The sequence below is a fragment of the Pithys albifrons genome, chromosome 6 (genome assembly GCF_047495875.1).
Source record: "Pithys albifrons albifrons isolate INPA30051 chromosome 6, PitAlb_v1, whole genome shotgun sequence".
Taxonomy (NCBI): Eukaryota; Metazoa; Chordata; class Aves; order Passeriformes; family Thamnophilidae; genus Pithys; species Pithys albifrons.
In genome coordinates, this window is record NC_092463.1 from 27,430,801 (window position 1) to 27,453,223 (window position 22,423).

The following is a 22,423-nucleotide window of genomic DNA, read 5'->3' on the forward strand; positions in this document are numbered from 1 at the left end:
TGGAAACATGGTCTTTCTCACTAGTGGTGTGGTCCCTTGGCCCATGTATAAAAGACACCGATTAGTTTTTGGCTGGGGGTTGCAGTAGTAATGGGGGCCAGTAATGCCACAGGTTGGCTGTTCAGAAGACTCTAAGGACAGAAGGAAGACTCCTGCCATTTCCTGAGGGGGGAAAAAAAAAAGGCAGAGAGCACCTGATGAGGCTGCATTTACCCAACCACGTGAGCTTCATTAGCTAATCAGGACTAGGTTCAGGACAGATGCACAAGCCACTATGCACAAGAACTCTGAGAAGAGAGGAGTTCTCTGGGGGTTGGAAAACAGAACATGTTTTGCCATTTCTCCCAACAATTAAATTTTGAGCACTGCTTTTGTGCAGTAATTACAATTAAAAGTCTTTCACTGCCTCTGACAAAAATATAACATATATTACTTTCCTCCTCAAGGATCAGTAAAACAACTTGAGACTGGTGGAAAAATAACAGGCAGAAAAAGCCAAGGGATTCAACCATTTAAATTCAACTAGGAAAATTAAGCCAGAATTATAACACAGTCTGGAGAGGCTAACTAATGTAAAAGTTTCTATGGTGGTTTTGTCCATTGTTTTTGCCCAGACCTTCTACTTATAAAGGAGCATGCAGCATTTCTCTGAACTACCCTGTAAGCAATGATAGAGGGACCAAAACATAGCTAAACAGTTCTGAAGTATATTTACAAGCCAAATCTGGCCTAATGAGTTAGAATGGTTTCTATATTCTGCTACACAATTATGCTTCTTGTCTGACCTACACAAACTACTTGAGGTGCAGAAGGAAATTCAGTGCCCAAACCCACTCCAGCCACTGTTTTTCAGCAGAGTTCCAGCAAGGGTCCCAGTCTGCAAGAACTGTGATGCTAATTCTGCAATACTACTGTCTTTCTCATAGGATGTTGGCTGGGACCACCAACTCATTTCACATAGGCCATCCAGGAGCCATCAGATGATAATGGGATTTAGTTTCCACCCACCTGGACTGCATTCAAACCAGTGACCTGAGGTGAAGGTCTCCACATCCCATTACAAAACCCTCAAGCCATTTAGTAGCCTCATGTAGGAAGCTTTTCTTGCAGCAGAAAGTCAAGGGACAGTAAAAAGCTGTCTATATTTGAAATCTGTTCTCAAGTGCATGGTCAGTCAAAGATTTTTGATGCAAGTACAGTATTTCAGGTATTAAACTGGCTGAATATTTTTTCAGCCTGTGTGCAAGGAGAAAATAGATAAAAATCAAAATACAGTATTCTGCCATAAAATCTGAAATTGATTGTTTATATAACCCAAAAGTTAGTAATTGATAGTAACAGATATTAAGTCTCTGCACAGTCCTGTTAAAAAAATAAACCATCAGCAGGAATTTGAAAATGTTGTAAGACATTAAAGTATATGTAATTTTAATAAAGATCGAGTTACATGTAAATTATATGTTGAGTATTTAATGCTATATTCACATACGGTGTATTTTCTATTCACTAATGCTAGACTTTTTAATACTCAGTTTAAAATATTAGGGACTGTAAATTATCTTGTGTTAAATATGCCAAGTACTTCAGAAGTGTTAATTAATGTATTATTAAAGCAGTTTTCAGGAGGAGTGAGAAGATATTTTAAGCAGTATGAGTTTTTTGAGTAAATGCACATATATCTGCAATTATTTAAAAATTTATTTAAATTATCTTGTACTAAATAATATAAAAGGGTTTTTTTGGGGGTGGGATTTTACATTTTCTGGGTTTGTTCAGTTTTCTTTAAATAAACATAAATACTATGCTAGGTTAAAAATACTCTCTCTAACAATCAGCCTTGAATTAATCAGATAAAGATGAAAGTGAAGAATTTTGCCACCAGTGTTTCTTACTTAACTCATTCAGTTATGCCTTTCAGCTTGGTATATTTTATATGAAGGATATCTTGTTAAAACAACTGTTGAAGGCAAGTCATGTCATATCAACCACACACCATACCCTATGGGAGCTCAAATATTCCAAAATCCATGCTAATAAAATCCTGCCACACAATTCAGCTAAGGAAATACACCAAGTTTTCAGTGGCATGCAAGACTTCATCTAAGTACCATAACGTTATCTATATGTCTTCCAGAAACGAGGTAATGCCATAGCGAGGATTATACTGAATCAATTTAGGAAGGTAAATATTGTTAACAAGCACTATAGTATAGCCTAGTAGATTATTCTAATCTCTATTTATCAACTAACAAATAGGCTGCAATTCTCAGTGCAGTTTCCAACAATATATCTGTAGGACAGCAATATTCTCTGGCTCAGGAGACCAATGCAACTTCTCAAAAAGGGTTTGCAGCTTTCTAATACAAGATTTATTACGCATTATGCCAGGTGCTTCCACCATCCTTTTGCAAAGTAGTTTTTAAAAAACATGTAGCATGTTGCCTATCTAAATCTTTTGAGTGTGCTTTGCCCTGGCCACAAAGACTAAATGCAATTGTCAGGACAATCTTCTGAAACACTTCCTACAGAGAAAGAGTAATGCTTGTTGTAAGATTTTGAACGTAAGAAACAAAGAATTTTACAGTCATTTAGCCTTCACTGCAAAGGAAAACAAAACAGGGGATGCAACAGAGCTACTGAAGTATGTAAGTTCTTTGCTACTCCCAGAACAGACTGAAAACTTCCATACTACAGACACCAGAAAAGTGGAGACAGAAACTGAAAAAAGCCCCAAAAAGCTAAATTAAAAAAAAAAACAAAAACAAAACAAAATAAAAAAGCTAAATTTAAAAAAAAAAACCTAAGAAATCAAAAAACTTGGCAAAGGCAATCTTCCTGTTTAACCAGGCCACTCAGCAGGCTGACATTCAGCTTTTAGACTGTATTTTTCAAAATATTTTCTCTTTACTGACAGAAGCTGCTATAAAAAAATTTGTCTCAGCATCCAGCTGGTGATTGACGGTGGGGCCAGAGAGACTGTGGTAGGTTTAAGCAAGGAAAAAGAGCCCTAGCTGTACCTGTGGTGAGGGAGTACAAGGCTTACACACAATAATAAGGAGAGATAAAAGCATGTCCAGGACACATTTGTGAGACAAAAGAATGAAAGAACACTAATGATACAATAACAGGCATGGCATTAAAATGAAATTCTAGAAACACAACGTAAATAAAAATAGAAGATTCCATTGTGCTTTTTCCTAAAATGTTTGAATGGAAAAGAAACAAATTCACCTTCTAGATCTGAAAACTCTTTACATCTTCCAGGATATTGGGATATATGGGATCCAAATTCTGAAGTCATAAAAAGCTGTTTTCCTTGTCTTTGTGTTTTTGCTATTCCAAATTTTTATTAATCAAATATTCTGGTTTTAAAGATCATTAATTGATTTTAGCCCCCAACCAGACAACAGAGTTTTGCCAAAATCCTGATATTTAATCAAAAACCAGCCAAAACCTTCAGCAGTAAACATCGGTAAGCTTACTGCTTGACTAATAACAACAGCCTTGGGTCAAATTTCAACATTTTTGCTATTCAAATACCTACATTTTCCTGTCTAGAGAAGGGAGAAAACTGTACTACACAATGAGGAAACTTTTTTTGATCCAAACCGACACCAGAAAACACCATAGCAAAAATCTCCAAAACCCAGAAAAGCCACAAAACAGTGTTTCATTTGTTATTATGGAAGGGGCACTGAAGTGTCTTAACCATGTATTCCTCTTCTGGGTCTTGATTTACTGTGCAACTGAAAATGCAATTAACTACTTGCACTAAGCTGTTAAATCTCTCCATAAGTGATTTCTAGATGGATATGGAACTCAGAGGCCTTGTTTTGTTTTCTAGAAATGTTAAGACTGCAGTCAGCACATTTTCAGTGTATCTGACCAACCTGTAAAATCTAAACAGTAATCTGGCACACAACAGATCTTCCATCTGATGCATAATACCACAGCAGCTGTGGAAGACTCCTTTCCACTCATCTTGCTATTGTCGTTGAGTTTCACTATGTTCACAAGCTTTTAAGCTTCCTCTAATCTGAGAAAACTGGATCTTGTCTTTCATGATTTCACTGGCACAATGACCAGGCATGGACTTCCCTGGTTCCCCCTCCACAACAGACTATTATATTTCTGCAAGACAATGCCAGCCTTGTTGACCAGCTGTCAGGAGCAGAAGCAGAGAGCATGAGCCCCTGTGGTTTTGACCTCACACCTCCCAGTACACACAGAAGCAAAAGATATACAGATTTTTCCATGTGTTTCAAAGTACCCTTTACTTCTGCTAGTACACAAGGCTGTGGGTGATCCAGTTTCCCCATCACCCATGAGAATGGCTTGAGCTTCAATTACTGCCCTCTGAGGACCACAAGACTCTCTCCATCTGCCTCTGCCCCCTCACCAGTGCAACAGTCAGCCTCTGCTTGTGCTATTCTTTTCAGCCACATTTCTTCTGCCTCAGCTGACTTTCAGCTAACCAGGGATGCTGCTCCTGCACCTTGTATGAGTTACACATTCATACCTCCCACATCCGAGCCAGTGTTTCTGGCTCCACAGTTCTGAAGACTCAGTTTTAAAGACTCAGAGTTAACAGGCACCCTTTTTTCTACTGTTCTAAGCACTCTTCCTATAGGCATGCTCTGAATCAAATGGGAACGATTTAACTTTTCTGTTGTACATGTTCGCGTGCCCCCTGAATATATATACACGTGCAGAGCAATGTGATAATCTGCAGATGAAATTTGCTACGTAGGGCAAGCTCCAGACTCATGTGGTGATGCATCCCCTCATGTGAGCCACATATCCAGAGAGTAATCATCCTAAACACCTAATTATTTAAACTGAATTTTTAAATTACAAACAGTGAACTGCCTTCAAACACAAATACTTTTGATTCACATGCTATAGCTATTTTATATAGACTTATTTTAACTGTATTATGAAAAATAACTATGAAAAGAAAATTTGAAGAAGTGGTAAAATGCTACTGTTCCAACTAGACAGGATTTTATGCACTCAGGAATTAGTGACTATGCAAGGCACAAGGCAAATGAGAGACCAGTCATATGGCAACTGAAATAGTAGTTGTTATTACCTTTAACTATCTAATAAAGACCTATGCGTCTCAAGGAAGGTAGATCTTACTGAATTTTTATTATATCCAATCTTCCTCTGACAATCTTTCCTCTGGAAAAAGAATTTCTGGAAAAGCCACCCAATTACACTGGTAAGAAGTAAAAAGTAGAAGTGTGACCAGCTTTAGAGAAAACAGCTTCTGTCAAACCACTTCTTGTTTTCAAGAAATACTACTGAGACAGAGACTGTTGGGTTTTAAGGACATAAATGACTTTAAATGATTAAAAAAAAGGAAAAAATTATTCAGGGCATTTTGACTATTTTCTTAACAGTTCTTGAAAGGTGGTGGGGACATGGTCAAAAGAGTTAAAAAGAAGTCAGACAAAAAACTTGGGCACTTACAAAAATTGATATCACACAGCAGAACATGTTTTGAGAAAATTGTGTCATACATATACACATATGAAAATCAAGGAGTTTTTTCATCTGATTAGAACAAGGATAAAAAAAGCAGCATAATTTTCACATTCTAAATCAGCTTTCAGATACACCATTGAAAAAGTCACATGCCAAAAAGATCTGTAAGCAATAGTATGATAGTTCATTATACAGCCATATTTTTTTCACCAGTGTGGCAAATTACAGTTCTGACCTAAATTTTCGTATGTTTACTGAGTGGATTGTTCACTACCATATAATACACACTGTAACACCAGTATTTATGTTTTAACTAGTATTTTTTGAGTCCCTTGCATCTCAGACCATAATGAAATTACGCAGTACAGTTTCCCAATTACCTCCCTGCTTTGTTCTATTTACCTGTTTTTCCCTGTCAGACAGTGTTTGCAGTGCCATCTGGAATGCCTACTGTGGTCTCCTGAACACAAGCCTCAAGCCAGGGGAAACATCGTTGGAAGTGATAAGCACATTAAAACTGGTATCAGGCACCAGCCTGTCCAAGCACTCCCAAAAGCTCTGGAGTTCTGCTGTCCCTGCCACAACAAAGAATGTACCTGCCTTCCTAGGGCTGGAGGTTAACAAACTGAGTACGAGCAGTGACAGAGGGAGCTACAGGGATAGAAACGAATACATAGGAATATAGGGTAGTGGTGGGGAGAATTTCAGTATCAAAACACAAGCACAGATTGGGGGAGGAAATATTTAATGCTGGTTCATAGTTAATACTGCATTGGGCCTAAAGTAAAATAATTTTCTGGTTTTGATTGTATCTTGCTACCTTCATACAATATGCAACACCTGTTATCAACTCAAATTATGTTTTTCTCTCTAATGCAGAAGTAAAATTTTGTTTAAACATACCAGTAATGGGCTGTTATTTGCATACATTGGATTTGGTCATCCAAACTGAATTTCATTATTTGTCAATCAAAAATATCTGCACATAAAAGACATCAAAGCAAGTCAGACTGCAAAGCCACAAATACGGAATTTTAGGTACACACAGGAGGGGCATGATGACCATCAGTAAGCACTTAATTATTTGAGATTTACAAAGTAGTCTTAGATAAACCTGTGGAAAAAGTGAAAACTACATCCAAATGTTAATCTAGAAGAAGCTACATACCAAAATGAATTGTAATCTATTTTACCACATCACCAGTATCTTCTCAAATATATATCTGTAAACAGTTAAGTCTTACCTTTAGCGAAAGCTGTACTTGTGTTTAGAACAAGTACACTTGGCACATGCAGAGCAGCAACTCTCAGAGCAGAGGAGCCCTTGTAAAGCTCTACTTCCCCTCTGCAGAGCCTGACGTGGAACATTTCCTGCTTCACTCAGCTTATTGCACACACCCCAGCAGCCACTGGATGGAGAGTGCTTGTTGGCAGCCAGGAGTGAGACCACACGCATCAGGACTGTGGTGCTCTCCAGTAACAAGTCAAACCAAACAACGAAACTCCCACTTGCAACCCTGAGCACATTGCTGCAGTGCCACAAAGTTGCTGTATGAGATGCTTGCAAGAAGAGCTGTATGGCCAGTGCTATCTATCCTTCAAAAAGCACACAGCTCAGGAGGCTCTACAAGCTCAGAGAAGCTCTCCACCTCCTTAAACTCTTCCTGAGGAAAAGGGGAGTTATTCTAATAAAAGCCAGTACATTGAAGAGTCAGCCAACTCCCATATAAAAATTAACATCTGCACAATATGGTATTTGATCACCTTTCTTATGAATCCTGAAGAAGATTCTAAGAGCAGTCTCCCTCAGATTAAAGCAGAAGATCTCTTCCTGTGTTTCAACTAAAAATAAATGGCATCTGGTGTAAACTAGGAGGAAGGATGAATAGTTCATTGCTTGGACTAGTTTTATTCTTGTGAAGTAGACATTTCTGCAGGAACGCATCAAAGTATCTAAGCAAGAGAAACTGAAAAATTTAGAGTGTATAAAAGTCAGACAAGTTAATGCAACTTTCTGTATTTTCAAATATATTTCATTTCATTTAGTGACAAAGTCATTAATTATATTTCAGTTTAGCCCTCACAATACAACCTAGACCTTGAGCAGTTGACTGGCTCTTCTTGTGAAGTCTCACCAAAAATCTGTTTCTAACTAGAAATGTGCACTTAGTGAGGAGGTGATGTAAAAATTAGCCAACATCAACAATAGAAAAACCCTATGTAATGAAGTTACCGTAACCTGTTTAGTAAACTTAACAGCTTTTGCCTATTACACAGTACCATAACCCCATAAGATACAAATCTACCAGCTGTGAGCTTCATAGCCATTCAATAGTACTCCTTTATGGTTGATTATCTGATTCCATGCCTTTTCTAGCAATTTCTATGCCACAGTCACCACTGATGCTGGATACATGCCTGATCCAGCATGCAACGCAACCATCACCAGTAATCAAGCAGTAATGCAGCAGTTCTAAAAGCACGCTGCTACCCCTGGAAGCAAGGAGCCCTCCTGCTATGACAACCGTAAAATGCTCTCTTAGAAATAAGATCTAGGTGTTGCCCAAAGCACGCAGCAAGGCATTGTACCTCACTAGATTATGATACCCAGGCCTTTCAATGCAATTTTGGTTGAGAGATTTTTGAGGGGGTGAAAAAGCTCAGAATACTTTTGAAAAGTTGGTTTACATCATTTGATTTCAAGGCAAAGGAGGAGCTCAGCCATGTGGGATTTAGGACTGTCACCATCAGGCAAATCACATCATCAGCAGGATTCTATGGAGACCAAAAGTGAAATACGTAAAATGTATCAAATATGTGAAGCAACTCAGAAAATTAGGATTTTCACCCTTAATTCAAGTCTACAACAAGAATAAAATCATAAAAAACTTAATTATATTATGAAAAATAGGATTGATTTTTAAATGCAGTACAGCTCTTGCGTCTCTTTATTCAAGTGATTATTCACTACAGAGTTCGTGGAGCAACTAACGTCCCTTCAAATTCTACAATAGGAGTCTTATTTTGTTGAGCTTTGAAATCAAGAAAAGTGAATTACTAAAATCAGATGAAGTCTGCATTAGGAGCATTTTGCCAATAAAGCAATCTTGGTACACCACTATGGCAAAGCACCAGGCATGCTATCAGCTATATTAGCAAAGGTCTGCTTTGGACTCATACAGGAAAACCATCACTTATTAGCAAAACAAGCAATATCAGTAAAAGAATAGTTTTACAATTAAAATAGTATATTCTATGCAGGTTTCTGCTGATGCAGCTTGGTTCAAGTGGGACCACACCACTTAAATAGTTCTAATTGACCAAGCTATACCAAAATATACTGTAAGTTTGGCTTGTATTCTGCTCTTAATCTTAATTCAAATTTTCTCCCTAAATATTTGGATCATTTTCTATCCCTAGTGAAGAACAAAACCCATTCAATTCAATTTGCCAAGTTAGCAAAATATAAACGCCCTTTTTAATATAGCATCCATCTCAAAACGTAGAGCATGGCAGCATTCTTGAGACAAAGAAAATACTGCTAGACAAAGCAACTGCATGCCATACCAAAGCAAGTTATTCTCAGTACATTGAGCAGTATTGGTCACTAATTGCACAGGTGTACACTGCTCAGTGCAGAGGGTGTCTGCAACCCTGTGGTGCTTTCAGACAGTCCTGGAATTACCAGGCTGCCAAACTCATGGCACCTTGCAGTGTGACTGGTTACACAAACTGTTTTGCAGCTTGTAAACCTTTGCAACACCTCCCTGTGCCTGGACCATCTATACATTAATCACTGAGAATTGCCAGCAGAGAGTACCCTCAGAAATGGCAGACTTCCTCCAGGGGAAAGGGGAACTGCACAACGGTCTCTCTGTCCCAGCTCAGTGAAGCAGGGTTTACAGTAGCCTACACAAAAGGACACACAGAAGGGGACAGTGCTAAAGCTGCACTGACATTAGAGGTAACAAAGGTGATGATAATAATAAGTAGTGAAATCCACTACACAATCACAAGGCTTGCAGAGCTACTGTCCCAAGCATGTAAGCGAGTCACTGGAATTTAGCAAGAGGGTGGAAAGCTATACAGGACACTCTTAGCCAAGGAAACAACTATCAATGCATAGAAATTTAGCAACCCAAGACCTACACAAAGATACGTAGAGGCTCTGGCTGTGAGTCAGCTGTAAGGAAACACACTGCAGTGTCACAGCTAGCTACGGACAGCTACATGAAATTAATTCATTCAACTGCTGCTCCATTCCCCACAGTCCATTTAGCTGACTTTTGTGTGGAGGTAGGGGAATTTCACCTTTTATACAGATGCAGCTGGAAAGACTTTACACACAAATTATTCCCAGTACACAACACATACTCTAAGTAGTGCAGCCTGATTAAATGGTACATGATACAACATCTTAAACTACTTTGCATCACAGACTGCAATCTCAAAGATGGCACAGACCCAACATCACTTATGAAACTGTAAGACAAAGTTCAATGCATCTATAACAGGCAAAGGTATCTACTTTCATGAGTCTTCTGTTACTCAACGAGCAGAAAACTTTGAAGTGAGATAGACTGTGCCTTTCCTTCTTAGTGACCAAATATTTTGCTTAGAATCCATGAGAAATTTACTCTATCTTTACCAGAAAAATTAAGGGCAAACCTTAATTACATACTTTTTAGTTCATATGTGTTATGGGTTTGGCCAGATGGGCCTAAATTTAGGTTTTAAAAGTTCAGCTAGGCCTGGGAATTGTCAGCTGACTTGAGCTGGGCTGAGCTAGCTAACAGCTGACTTCTTCTGGCCAATAATATTGTATTCCATACCATATTGCATCATCTCAAAAGGGGTAAGAGCTGGTGTGTGGGTGTGGCTTGGGCAGTTGCTTCATAGCTGTGGTGCCAGCAAGACACTCTGCTGTCCCAGGAGGGATGAGGAGGCACAAGCCCAGAGCACCGGCTTAACATCATGTTATCTGAGGGAAGTAAAATGTTTGTTCTTAGCTTTTCTCTCTGCTTAAGTCTGTCTCTGAAGAACCAACTTCTCTAGAATGACTTGTAGTTAAAATGGTAGAATTTGTGTTTACTGGGAAATGGGAAGTTATTTCTTGTCATACATAACTTGTGTAAGTGTGTGTTATATTGTAGTATCCTCTTAATTTTCTCTTCTCTGTATAAATACGTGTAGTTAGTTCCAGCATAAACCTGGCTTTGGAAGTTTTTTTTTCCTCTCTCCCTCTTCTTTTCCCCTTAGCTGGTTGGGGGGAGGAGGAACCCTTTTCACTCTGTCTTGGACAGTTGGCATTTTGCCAGCTCAACCCAGGACAATATGGTACTGTGGTTTTGTTGCTCTTTCTTGTTTTGGTTTGGGGTTTTTTTGTTTGTTTGTGGGTTTTGGGGGGTGGGGGGGTGGTAGTTTTGAGGGGACGAGTTTTGGAACAGCAACACAGGAGCGCTTCATGCCTAAAACAATTAAAATTTGTCACCTTCCTATTGCACTCAGTATGTTTTATGCTTTAGTTGACTTTTTCCCTCAAAGCATTGAATTTTCTTTCTTTACAAAAGTGTGTGTTTTATGTATGTGCATCTATGTACATTTGTGAATACAAACATAGAAATTTTAAGACCCTAAACACCTGACAAATTGTTGCCCAACAACAACAACAAAAATTTTACAAAATGCAACACAAGTCTTGCTTTCTGTATACCAGACTGAGGTGATGCAGACTTTACTAAATATTTGCATGTTTTAACTGGAGCACTATTTATCTTACATGGAAAGCAAATCAGTATGAATACTTTAAACTGACTAGAGGTACAACTATCATAAAGGAATTTTTAGCCAAAAGTCAATAGATTAATAATAATTAAGTTCAAGGTTTAGTGATAATGTTTCATCTGGATGTGAAATGAGAGTTGTGTCATTGTTACATCATGAAGCCCTATGGCTAGGTAGAAGAATTCATAGATTGCTAAATATCTTAACCTAAGATTTAAACTTAAACAAGATATAGCACAGCACAGGGCTGCTGAGTAGCCAAATAAAGAAAAAAAAATCTTTAGACCACAATTTTGTGGTTTGCTCAAAGAAATACTTTTGGGAGGTGGAGGGAAAATGACAAACGAAATGTTATCAGAAAGGTTCATTTCCAGTTCACTCTAAACTTATTTTTCAATAAATCAGCATGCTTGATGACTTCATCATTTAATCGTCTAGTCATCTGAAAAGCACATTTAGTTCTAAATAAAAGCAGCACTTAGAAAAACACCTAAAAATAATTCATTAGAGAATAAAACAATCATGAAATATTTTAGGGTTTCCAAAAATCACCTCTTTGCCCTTCTTTTTGGATATACACATTTGCTAAATTTGCTCACTACTGGCAAATAATCTAGATTTGTTTCCAGAAACAGTTTAAAAAAAAAAAAAAGAAGAGAATTCACAATAGCCATTACTAAACCCAGAAATTTTCAAGGGAGAATTGTCTTCATGTTTCAACAACATCTCTATGCAAAACCAGCCTCACATTACTTTAAAGAAAGACTGCAGCCATCTCGTACTGCTGCAAGTAAAGAGAGTGTGCTCATGACTCACTGCCCCTGCTTGGTTGCAACTCATCAGTGCCGGCAGCCCTAATCTGCTCCCAGACATTATGACCAGCAGCTCTGATATATGGATTAGATCTACCCCAAGTACTCTGTGCAGGGAAAGAACTCCTTGAGCCCTTTATTCCCTATGGAGTACCTGTGCAGGAGAATAAATCAGTGATGTGAAAGAAAACATAAAATCCTTCCCGGTAAAATTTGCAGATGACACAAAAGATAATAAAATGGTAAATACCGGGGAGTTGTCAGTTCCACAGATTGCATGGCAGCCTGGGCTCACCTGAATAAGATGTGTTTTAACACAGCTGAGCACAAAGCTGTCTATCTCATAACTAAAAGCACAGATTTCAAACAAAGACAATATAATAACCTAGGAAGAGGCATATGGATGATGGTGGATAACCAAATTAATATTAGCCTACAGTGCAATACCCTGGCTAGAGCAGTGAAAAAGATCCTTTGATGTACAAGGAAGTAAACACAGAGAAGCAATAGGAAAGGATTATATAAATCACTACCAATGTTGAGACAGTGAATCTGTTTCAAACAGCATGTAACAACATGGTTCTAGTTTATATCTGTGATCCCCCAGCATTCCCACAGGAACAACTGTGGACTATACTGGTATTCAAACTAGGAAGACTTAATCAAACAGCTACAAGAAGCCTTCAAATTTTTGAAAACTTGCCCTGCTAAGAACAAAAAACTTGTGTCAAAGAGGAGGATAAATGATCACTTGTTTACTGTCTACAAATATTTAAATGGAGGGTGGGGGGAAATGAGTATCATGAATATTAAAAGAGGACTTTGCAGCTACTTAACACTGGATTTCATATTTTTCTGCTACATAAAATTTAGAAAAATTCAGACTGAAAATAAGGTAACAATACTTTAACTAATAGTAAGTACAGTTCATCAAAACAGAGGCAGGATTTTCTTTTACCTGAAGTTCTTATAATCAGCATTTGCCTTCTAACAAGAAGCAGAAGTTGTAAGACAGTGTTAGTATCCTATACTGACAAAGATGGCAATGAGTTGGAACTCTGGCTTCCTAAAGCATACTTAAAATGCTCCAGGACAGGTCTGTTTACTTCAACTCATGGCACTTATGTGAGCTTTACATCAGGTGTTTAGCTAGCTCCTTATATTTGGGGAATAATTATTTCCCTCTTTCCCAAGTTGAGGAATGATCATTTAAACTGTAAGCCAAATGAACTGCTCACTGCTTGCCCAAGTAGCATTTTGGATGTAAGTATTAATGCTTCTGTATTTGTGCAAAGCAGCAAGTTACTGAAAGAGCAAGGTAAAAGTGAAATATTGCTGAATACAGAGAATAGCTCAGTCATAGATAATTTGAATTGATTTTCCATTTCTGAAACCAGTAATATGACTTGTGAAAAAAGTCCAACAAAACCACTCCACCAAAACAAAAAACACCTTGAAAAAAAAACAACACAAAAAGAACCTTTCATATCTAAAATGAGAAAGAAATGCAAAAGAAATTTCAGTAGAATATAAAAAAATCCCTGTCCTAAAAGAGAATCAGCAAACTGTGACTAATATCCTATTGAAAGGGTGTGGTTAAGTGACCTGAAGACCCAGACAGTTTAACAAAGCTAATTGCCTAATTGGTCAATTGACCAGTACCAAATTCACTTAGAGATTTGATTCAAAATATGCATTACAATTAGATACTGCAAAGCTTAGTGAATCTTCAAAATTTTTTTGGAACTATAGACTGAACAGTATTTTGCAAACATAAACATGGCCCTGTACTATTCAGTGGAAGAAAATTTTCAGGTAACGTGTAGGCATCACACCTGTTCTCTATCCAGGCTACATTCCATTAACCTCAAAGCAAAATTTTAAAGTCATTGTAACATCCAACTGCCCCATAACCAAAATATGACAAAATTTCTGTTACTAAAAAGTGGTATTTTTTGAGTGCTATTTTCTCAAATGCTCCAATCAGCCGAGGATTAGATGTTCAACTTAATGCTAACAAGTGATCATTAATCATTTTAAAGTGCCCCAGCTAATCTCAATTCTTACCTAGAGAAAGCCCACTCATGTCTTACATGTAATGGAGATGCTGGCTCAGTTTTGAATGTGTCTTAAGTTTGGTTAATGACTCCTCTTTTTCTTCCTGCAGAAGACCTCTCAAACACCTCAGCACAGAGAACCCACAGATATGCTCAATGCTACATAAAGGTAAGAGCAAACACAGGCAGTGTTAACAGGGATAAAGTTTTTCCAGGCAGCCTCACACTGAGGCTGTAAGAATCAGATGACTTATGATAAAAGGCCTTTCACACGAGTATAGCAGTGGCTTCTCTGCCATTTGCTGACAGAGAATGAAGTTATTAGCTCTCAATATTTTCTAAGAGGTCAAATCTATGAAGAGATGATGCATAGAATATTGAAATACACCTCTTAAATTCACATTGTGAAAAGTAAAATCCAGCTGACGTGAGGGAACTGCTGCAAAGCAAGATCCACTGCAAGATGTAGCCTCTCCTTCCTGTTTTACTAGAGAGGGGCTAACTGAACAGCAGCTTCTTCAGTATATTCTCTTTTAGGTTGAGCCCTAAACATGGGATACTGAAGTCACTGCTGGAAAAAATACTCGTGTGCTTTACAGCATTAGCCTGAATGATAGTCCTGTTGTCCTACATGCTATATGTTTTCCCTGGAGCAAAAATAATTGTCTGTCTGAAGTAGTGAATCTTTTCCTCAGTTATATGGTATTAGATAAGTCAGAATACACAAACAAAAAGTCTGGGAATTCTTACATCTTTCTATGGCAATTTAAGTGCAGCACCACAACTAAGAAACAAGTAGATGGGGAAAAATAATGATCTCTCAGCCATCATCAGCTTCTCTAATGCTGCTTAAGTGACTATACTGAGCTGAATCAGCAGGCCCAGCTGCCGAGGGGCCAGTTGTGAGTTTTACTTTTCACAAAGTGGTGACTCTCCAATTGGAACCACTAGCTCCTCTTCTGAAAGTTTTTTACTCTTCTTTCTGCATGAAGGTGATGATGGGCACTGCAGACCACTTCAAGAAACATCTTCCCATATTACTTATCTGGTTGAATTCTCTCACTAGTAACCCCAGGAGAGTTATTTGGTGCATTGAAAGGTTTATATTCTCATTTCTGTTGTCTAGTAGGGCCATTAGATTTCTTGTGTATAGAAACCAATTCTGGCTTTTTTATATCCATTTATAAATAAACAAATTTAAATTTCAGCCTTAGAGGCTGAATCAAAATGGTTTAGCCTTGTGCTTCCTTTTCTCAGTTGTACACATATTTATGGGTATGGTTCAAGATGGAGTCTGAGAGGAGCTTACTTTGGTCTGTCAAGCTTGAAGGTTTAGAACATTTACACACTCAGAATGACAATGTGTATGACCAAGCTACACCTTTCAGGACAAATTTCTCCACTTAGACTGAAATCACTGAGCCTTCTGTCCTGTGCTCGTTTCAGTAACTTGTCGAGAAAAGAAAAGAGCTAGTAAGACTATAGCTGTAATTTTGTGATTTAAATGAGCTAGTTGTTTTCCTTACATTTTTATTCCATGCTCTTGATTTCAGAAGAAGTAGCTTCCTGTTAACTCTTCCCTACTCTCCTGAAGAAAGACATGCTCTTTACATCTGCTTAATACGGTCAGGAAGAAGTAAGGAAGAGATGATTCCTCCATCCTTGTTTGGGAGATAGTACACAACAGCTACCACACTGACAATTTCCCCTCAAGACCCAGGTGATACCCTGAAGAGTCACTTTGTGAAGTTAACTTCCAGGCTGAAAACAAAAAAAGCCTATGAGATATCCTTGTCCTGTAAGTAATAGAGACTCCCAGCAGACAAAAAAAAACAACCTTTTCTTCACATATCATAGCTCCTTGTAATTTAGCAACGAATAAAACCAGACCATGGGCAGGGAGTTGTGCTCCTCTTCAACTGTCTCTGGAGATCATCTACCCATGCTTTGTTCACTGTTTGACACTCCATAAAGGCAAACAAGAGTGCAAACCATAGGTGTCTGAGCAAGCAGAAAAAAAAAAGGGTTTTAACCTGGGCAAGAGAGAAAAACCTTGGCAGTTTGGTTATAATGAAGTAGTTCAAACTGAACAAGAAATACTTCTTTTTGTTGTCAATCTTGTTTGACGTTACTGAAGAAGAACCTGGACATACCTTGCTACAGCTATGTGTACTAGAAAAGAGGAAATATTCCACAGTTGATGAACATCTGTATTTCAGGCCAGCAACTGACTGGCCTCTGGTTTTACCTCCACAGTTCGACACACGTCATCTACAAGTCATCAAAAACACAATGGTAAAATCTTTTAAGAATGCTTGGTGTATTAGTCCCTACCACTAGTGAACACAAAAACTATTTGTAATTAGTTAGAGCTTTTTATAAGGCATATTTACATGTTTAATGACCTAAAAACCCCATAGACCCATGGCAACAAAGGTGGGGGACAATGGAGCAGGGGAGGAATCTGCTCTTTTGCCAACAGCTTTTGACACTCTGTTCCTCTCCATTCCAAGCAAGGTACCTAACAGCAGCTATGAGACTCCACTGGAAGAGGATCATAAAGAGTCTAGAGAAATCTGTTTTGGCATATTTACTGCTTTGCCAATTTTTTATGTATTAGCTAGTGTAAGAAGTAGTCCAGTTCCTCAGGAACTTGTGCTACTCAAAGCATTTTGCAATTTTTTTCAATAGTACTATAATGTATTTACTAATCTATACCTTTAAGAACTCTTACAAATTTATTTCAGTATTTACTAGCAGTAAGATTTGTCTAAAACTGTTATTTCCTCAAATGTTTTCTCAAAAGTATTTTTGGAATAGAAGGTCATGGTGTGATCCTTTCAAATTTTTTACAGAAAGGATCAGAATATCTCCATTTCAACTGCTAAGTAGGTTTACACAAAATGCCTTTAGCACGCACATGCTTAAGCATCAATTCAGGCTCTCTACATAATACTTCTTTTAATTTTAAAAAGAGCTAGAAGAAAACCAGTCAAGCGTCAAAATTCATGATTCTCTGTCTTATCCTACTCTGTATGCCCAGTCCTTAAAACTCCCTCAACTCTCAGAATAAGTAGTTTGCTGCTTTGTGTCCAACCCAAAAATTATCCTGCAAGAAAAAGGAGAATCACACAGTCCTTTCTGCTGACAGCCAGTAGTGGCCTTTGTACACCCGTTCTCCCTTTCCCAAACTAATCAGTGGAGAGATTGAGACTGCACAAGAGAGGCACATGAACATCTAGTACCAAACATTCATGTGTCTTGTAGCATTAGAGTAAAAGCTTTAAAAGTGTCATGAAAATTTTTGGTCTTCACTAGTAAGAAGTTTTCAGTAACTTGTTATATCTTTCAAAAGAAAATACTGGGGGGGGGGGGGGGGGGGGGAAGTACCAAAAGAATCCAGTGGGAAGAAGGTAGAAAATGAGCTTGAGTAGCAAAGAAGTACCGCCAAGAAAAAAATTCACAAATCAAAAGGTGATTTATATCCTCTGCAGAAAGACCTAGCTGTTAGCTTTCCAAAATAACCCACGTTTTTCACAAGCAAGGTGAAATGGGCTATAAGACTTCACAATTCACATTTCATGAATAACAAAATATATGTCAAAATCAACACTATTTCATCACCAATATGATTTTTGGATTTTACTTTTTTCATTCAAAAATGCCAACATTTATTTGCAATTGTACACCTACTTGTAACGGAACATCAAATATTCCATTTTGGGGCTGCACAGCTAACTGTTTTTAATTATATTGACTATAAATTCTACCTAAATAAAAGAAGTAAGATAATCAACTGTGTTGCAGTGTTCAGAGTGAAGTCATCACTGTATTTAACACTCATGACAAACTGTGCCAAATTTTCTTATTTCCACAAAGTTTCAAAATCTTGAAGTTGTTCTAAAAACTGATATAAATAGTGCACAACAAATCTGTTTCATATGTTTAAACAAATGAATACATTTTTATGCTTACTGAACTGAAGTTACAACAGAAGTAAAACCACTGAAATGAAGTTCTGTGGTGAAATTTAACATCATATTAGATGTAGATTGCTTCAGTTATCCAGGACACTGCCATTATTTAGAGAGGTAGAAGGTAAAAAACATCAAAAATTCAAAAAGTCCAGGAACTATTTATAAGTCAATGTAAACCAGGAATAAGTCATATCTCACACCAAATGCAGCCATTCACAAAAAAAAGCCAAGGAAGAGGTCAGATTTTCATTTTGGCTCACCAAGTTACACTGATGCTGTAATTATTTTGATAAATCTAGATTTCTCTTTTCCTTTCACTTCTGTAAACCAAAACGATAGTCTTCATTTACAGCGAAGTAACAGCTTTTACTGATGTAGTTGGACCTATTACTAAAAGAAAAGATTCAGGAAACAAGCAGCAGGTTATAGAATAAAAAGAGGAGATGAGATAACATGATTAAAAAAATTGTAATGAGTATGACTGCCTTGCCAAAGAAACATTTTGGTGCAATGCAAAGTACAAAGGATTCTTAGAAGTTAAGGGGTTATTGGAAAATGAAATGTTATACAGAGGATGATAATGGTAACACTGGTATATAAAACAGGAATGTAGTTGGAGCATGAAAAGGAAACACTAAGTGACAGAATGCAGCTTCAAAATCCAGTGAGATAACAAAGAATTCATAATGCATTTGCAATATATTAATACAAAATCATCTACAATACACCTGTGAAATATATACTTTTCAATTCTATGTAGACATAGACAATTAAATCCTTATTACAGTAAAATAGAAACGTCACTGCTTGCAAGACTAACAGAAGTCAAGCACTTTGCATTTGCCTGCCCACAGCAACGGCATTTTTGTCAGAAGTACCAGTAACGATCATGAGGTACGCACAAAAGAAGGCTCTGTTAGGGCAATGGACAAAGGCAAATGACTGCAAAGAAAGAGGTTGAACTTCAATTTAACTGTCCTGTAAGGTACATACTAATTAGCTGCAAAGCTATGAAATACTAGCTAGCATGTTAAGTCTGCTACATGACAGTATAATTTGACTTCTTAAAGGATTATGCAAATTACAACTCATCATTCCATTACATGGCTGAAAAAAAGTGACAGCTAATTTATACATAACACACCTTTCAAATCCCTAAGATGTGAAGCACCTGTGCAATACATTTTGCCTAGATTTTCTAGCGTGTACACTCTTGTTCATTGCACTGTACAGAAACATACCTAAGAGATTTAGTAAAGTCTTAGAGGTTTTTATTTGCTTTTTAGCTTTTACAGCACAATCCCAAAGAATTAAACAACACAATTACGTTCCTGCTGTGGAGGTTTTGCACACAAGTAGAAGTGCATGGTTTCAACACGTGTAATTTCTGAATAGCAGGAGAGCACGAGCACTAAATGCACGAGCTAGAGGCAAGACTCACACAGATTTCAACATACTTCTGGTAGGTAGATTCACAGTAGATTCCGTCATATCGGTAGATTTTCCTACATTCTGATTGGTTGGGCAGAGGATGCTGGACAGTTATTCTGTAGAGGCATCAAAAACAGATAGACATGACTAGAAGATCTCTACAGGTAACTGTAATGCAGGACAAATCAGTATGTTGAAATTGATTTTTTTATTTTGTTTTTAAATTAAACACCTTTCTGTTCTCTTTAAATCAACTGCCTTATGCACATAACACCCACAATTTCCAATTTTCAAAATTTGCACTGAGAGTAAACTGAACTTCAGTTCTCCACGAGAATGGTATTATTTCCCCCATCAAAAAAAGTGAAAAAGGTATGGAATTTTATAAATCAAATTGATAATTCACATAGTTTGTATCTATACAATAGTGCTTATAAAATTGATTATTTATTGTTTACTGTTCCAGCCCTTCATCAGGCAGAACATCCATTTATGTCAGCTGGAAGTTTGTCCAGACAAAGACCAAATAACCCTCCAATTTAAAATGTCAACAGCAATTCTCACATTTGCACAGAATGAGGATGTTGTGGTATTATGAGGTCTGTGATTGAAGGTGCTCAGCACCATCTGAATAATGCCATATGTTCTCGGATTGACTGAAAGAAAATGAAAGTGATTGGCAGCAATCAGGAGGTGCGCAGCATCTTGTAAAATCAGGCCCTAAAAGATTTGTCAATCATTCTATTATTCATCCCTCCCCAGTTCCCTGTTAGCAGAAAATATAATTTGGCTATAAAAATTCAATGTTGTTTTTAAAATATACTTGGGAATTGCACACAAAACAGTACCCACCAATTTTCTTTTTTTTTTCCTCCCTCTTCTCTTGAATAAAAACACATTTTAGATGCTTTTATGTCTTCCACAAATTAATACCTTTTTGCCTTGTAATATAATGGTACTTCACTAGAGTCACGATAAATTATTTGAGAAATTTTACACATTTTTCAAATGTAGAATTTTAGGCTGTGATTTTTTAAAAATAAATATTCTTGCCAATACAGAATTATTTCATGTTACCATTAGTTTTATAATATTAACATCTACATAGCTCTAAGCTAATCTTGTTGGGTCTTTTAAATCGTGTATTTTTGAGACTGCAGGTTCGAGAAAAAAATTAATATCATAGAGCAACAAGCTTTATGAGAAATTGAAAGTTATCTACTCTGGAAACTGAGGACCTTCCTGTATAAGACTGCACCTTCACAGTGTCAAGTGTACACCATTTCACATCTTTACAGCCCTGGTCCTTCGCTTATTTAAACTGGAAACCTGGTCTGAGCATGCCTCAGCACTGTTTTCACACCATGGGACCTCACATGCCAAAGGGAGAGACAGCTCTGTGATGAAGGCAGGACCAAACACCTCCACATCCTGGGATATTCCTGCATTCACTAACAGACGTTACCAGAGAGACTTAGTTTTTGCGATACCGGGGCCCTATAAGTTAGATATCTAAGCACTATAATAAGTGTACAAGCAAAGCTAAGTATCTTAAAATGGAATTTACAACTCAAGTGCTATCAGCAGGGAACCATGTAAGCTAGTACAAGAGATCTAGGAATGTTTATTCTATGTTGTGTGTGCCAGAGACACACAAACCCCTCACTCTGGGTCACCCAGAAATGCCTACATCAAAGTGAACTCAAGCCTCAAAATCTTCAGTGCACCATCACACGGGCTGATTCATGCTTCAACTTTAACTCCCTTCACCCTCTGTTTTTTCTTTTTTTCTTAATAGTGAAAGACGACTATAAGAGATGCCAGTTTTTACATGGCTTTAGCAAAGACACGGGAGAATGAGGTCCTCAGGAGAACTATGCCTCGCAGCCAGAGGATACTCAAACATACATCTGCCACCACTCCAAAGATTACCACAGAGTCCTTGATAACAACTATTCTGAAGTGAGGGATATGTTAACTCCATGTGCTAAAAAAAAGGCACATTAAAGAAAAGAAAAACCTCGAGATTCATTGAATGAAAGAAAGGGAGACAGTTGAGACCATGTTGTATTAAGAGTCATTCAAAAATGCATAACCAGTCCTTGCAAAAACGATCAGAATTCTTCCTAGATAAGTGCCCTCATCACAGGCCTTCAGAATTATGCTATTCCACCAGTTCTTCAGCCAAATGAACCTTGAATAGTAATACTGATTATTGCTATTACTTGAGTAGTTAAACAGGTGCAGTAGAACATGGCTCACTTCAAAAAACCTTTATTCTGAAGTAGTTGTGGTATTCTTCTGGGAAGTGGAAAATGTGAGTTTGAACATCCTAGTAATGAAACAGGTCATAAACAAGTATTCGCTTATTCGCTGCACCAAGCTACTATAGAATACTTCTCAGACAGCTTTTGTTTGGTTGGTTTATTTTTTCATGTTTTCTCAAATGACAGACAAAATGAAACACAGAAGGTTCCATCTGAACATCAGGAAACACTTTTTTACTGCCAGGATGACGCAGCACTGGAACAGGTTGCTCAGAGAGGCTGTGAGGTCTCTGCCCATGAAGATAGTCAGCACCTACCTGGACATGAACTTAGGCAACCAGCTCCAGGTAACTCTGTTTCTCCAATCCAGAGGGGTTGGACAGGAGGTCCCTTCCAGCCTCAACCATTCTGTAATTCAAGCCCAGATCCGTGTTTTGGACTGTCCACATTCCTACTTTACATCTAGCCAGAATTAGGATGGATGGAACCTTTGTTTTAGAGGGAGGGAAGCATGAAGGGGGGGGGAGGGGGGAGGGGGAAGAAAAGGGAAGGGAAGGGGATGTTGTGGTTTTTAGTAAATTAAGCAATATATAAGCCTCTATAAA

At 37.7% G+C, this 22,423-nt stretch overlaps 1 protein-coding gene and 1 long non-coding RNA gene across 6 annotated transcripts in view; one reads left to right on the top strand and one right to left on the bottom strand.

The window, feature by feature from the left end:
- NPAS3 (neuronal PAS domain protein 3) overlaps positions 1-22,423 on the bottom strand; it is a 605,164-nt gene that overhangs the window by 497,901 nt on the left and 84,840 nt on the right. For 3 of the 5 annotated variants that reach the window (XM_071557955.1, XM_071557954.1, XM_071557953.1), the window contains exon 2: positions 19,578-19,667. The exons of the other annotated variants lie outside the window; for them this stretch is intronic. In XM_071557955.1, coding sequence (XP_071414056.1) covers positions 19,578-19,667 — 90 coding nt within the window. The remainder of the gene's footprint in view (positions 1-19,577; positions 19,668-22,423) is intronic. 5 annotated transcript variants of the gene reach the window in all.
- On the top strand, positions 10,384-22,326 carry LOC139673040 (uncharacterized). Its single transcript, XR_011698032.1, has 3 exons — positions 10,384-14,312; positions 15,697-15,941; positions 21,350-22,326. It is a non-coding gene; the product is annotated as an uncharacterized lncRNA (long non-coding RNA).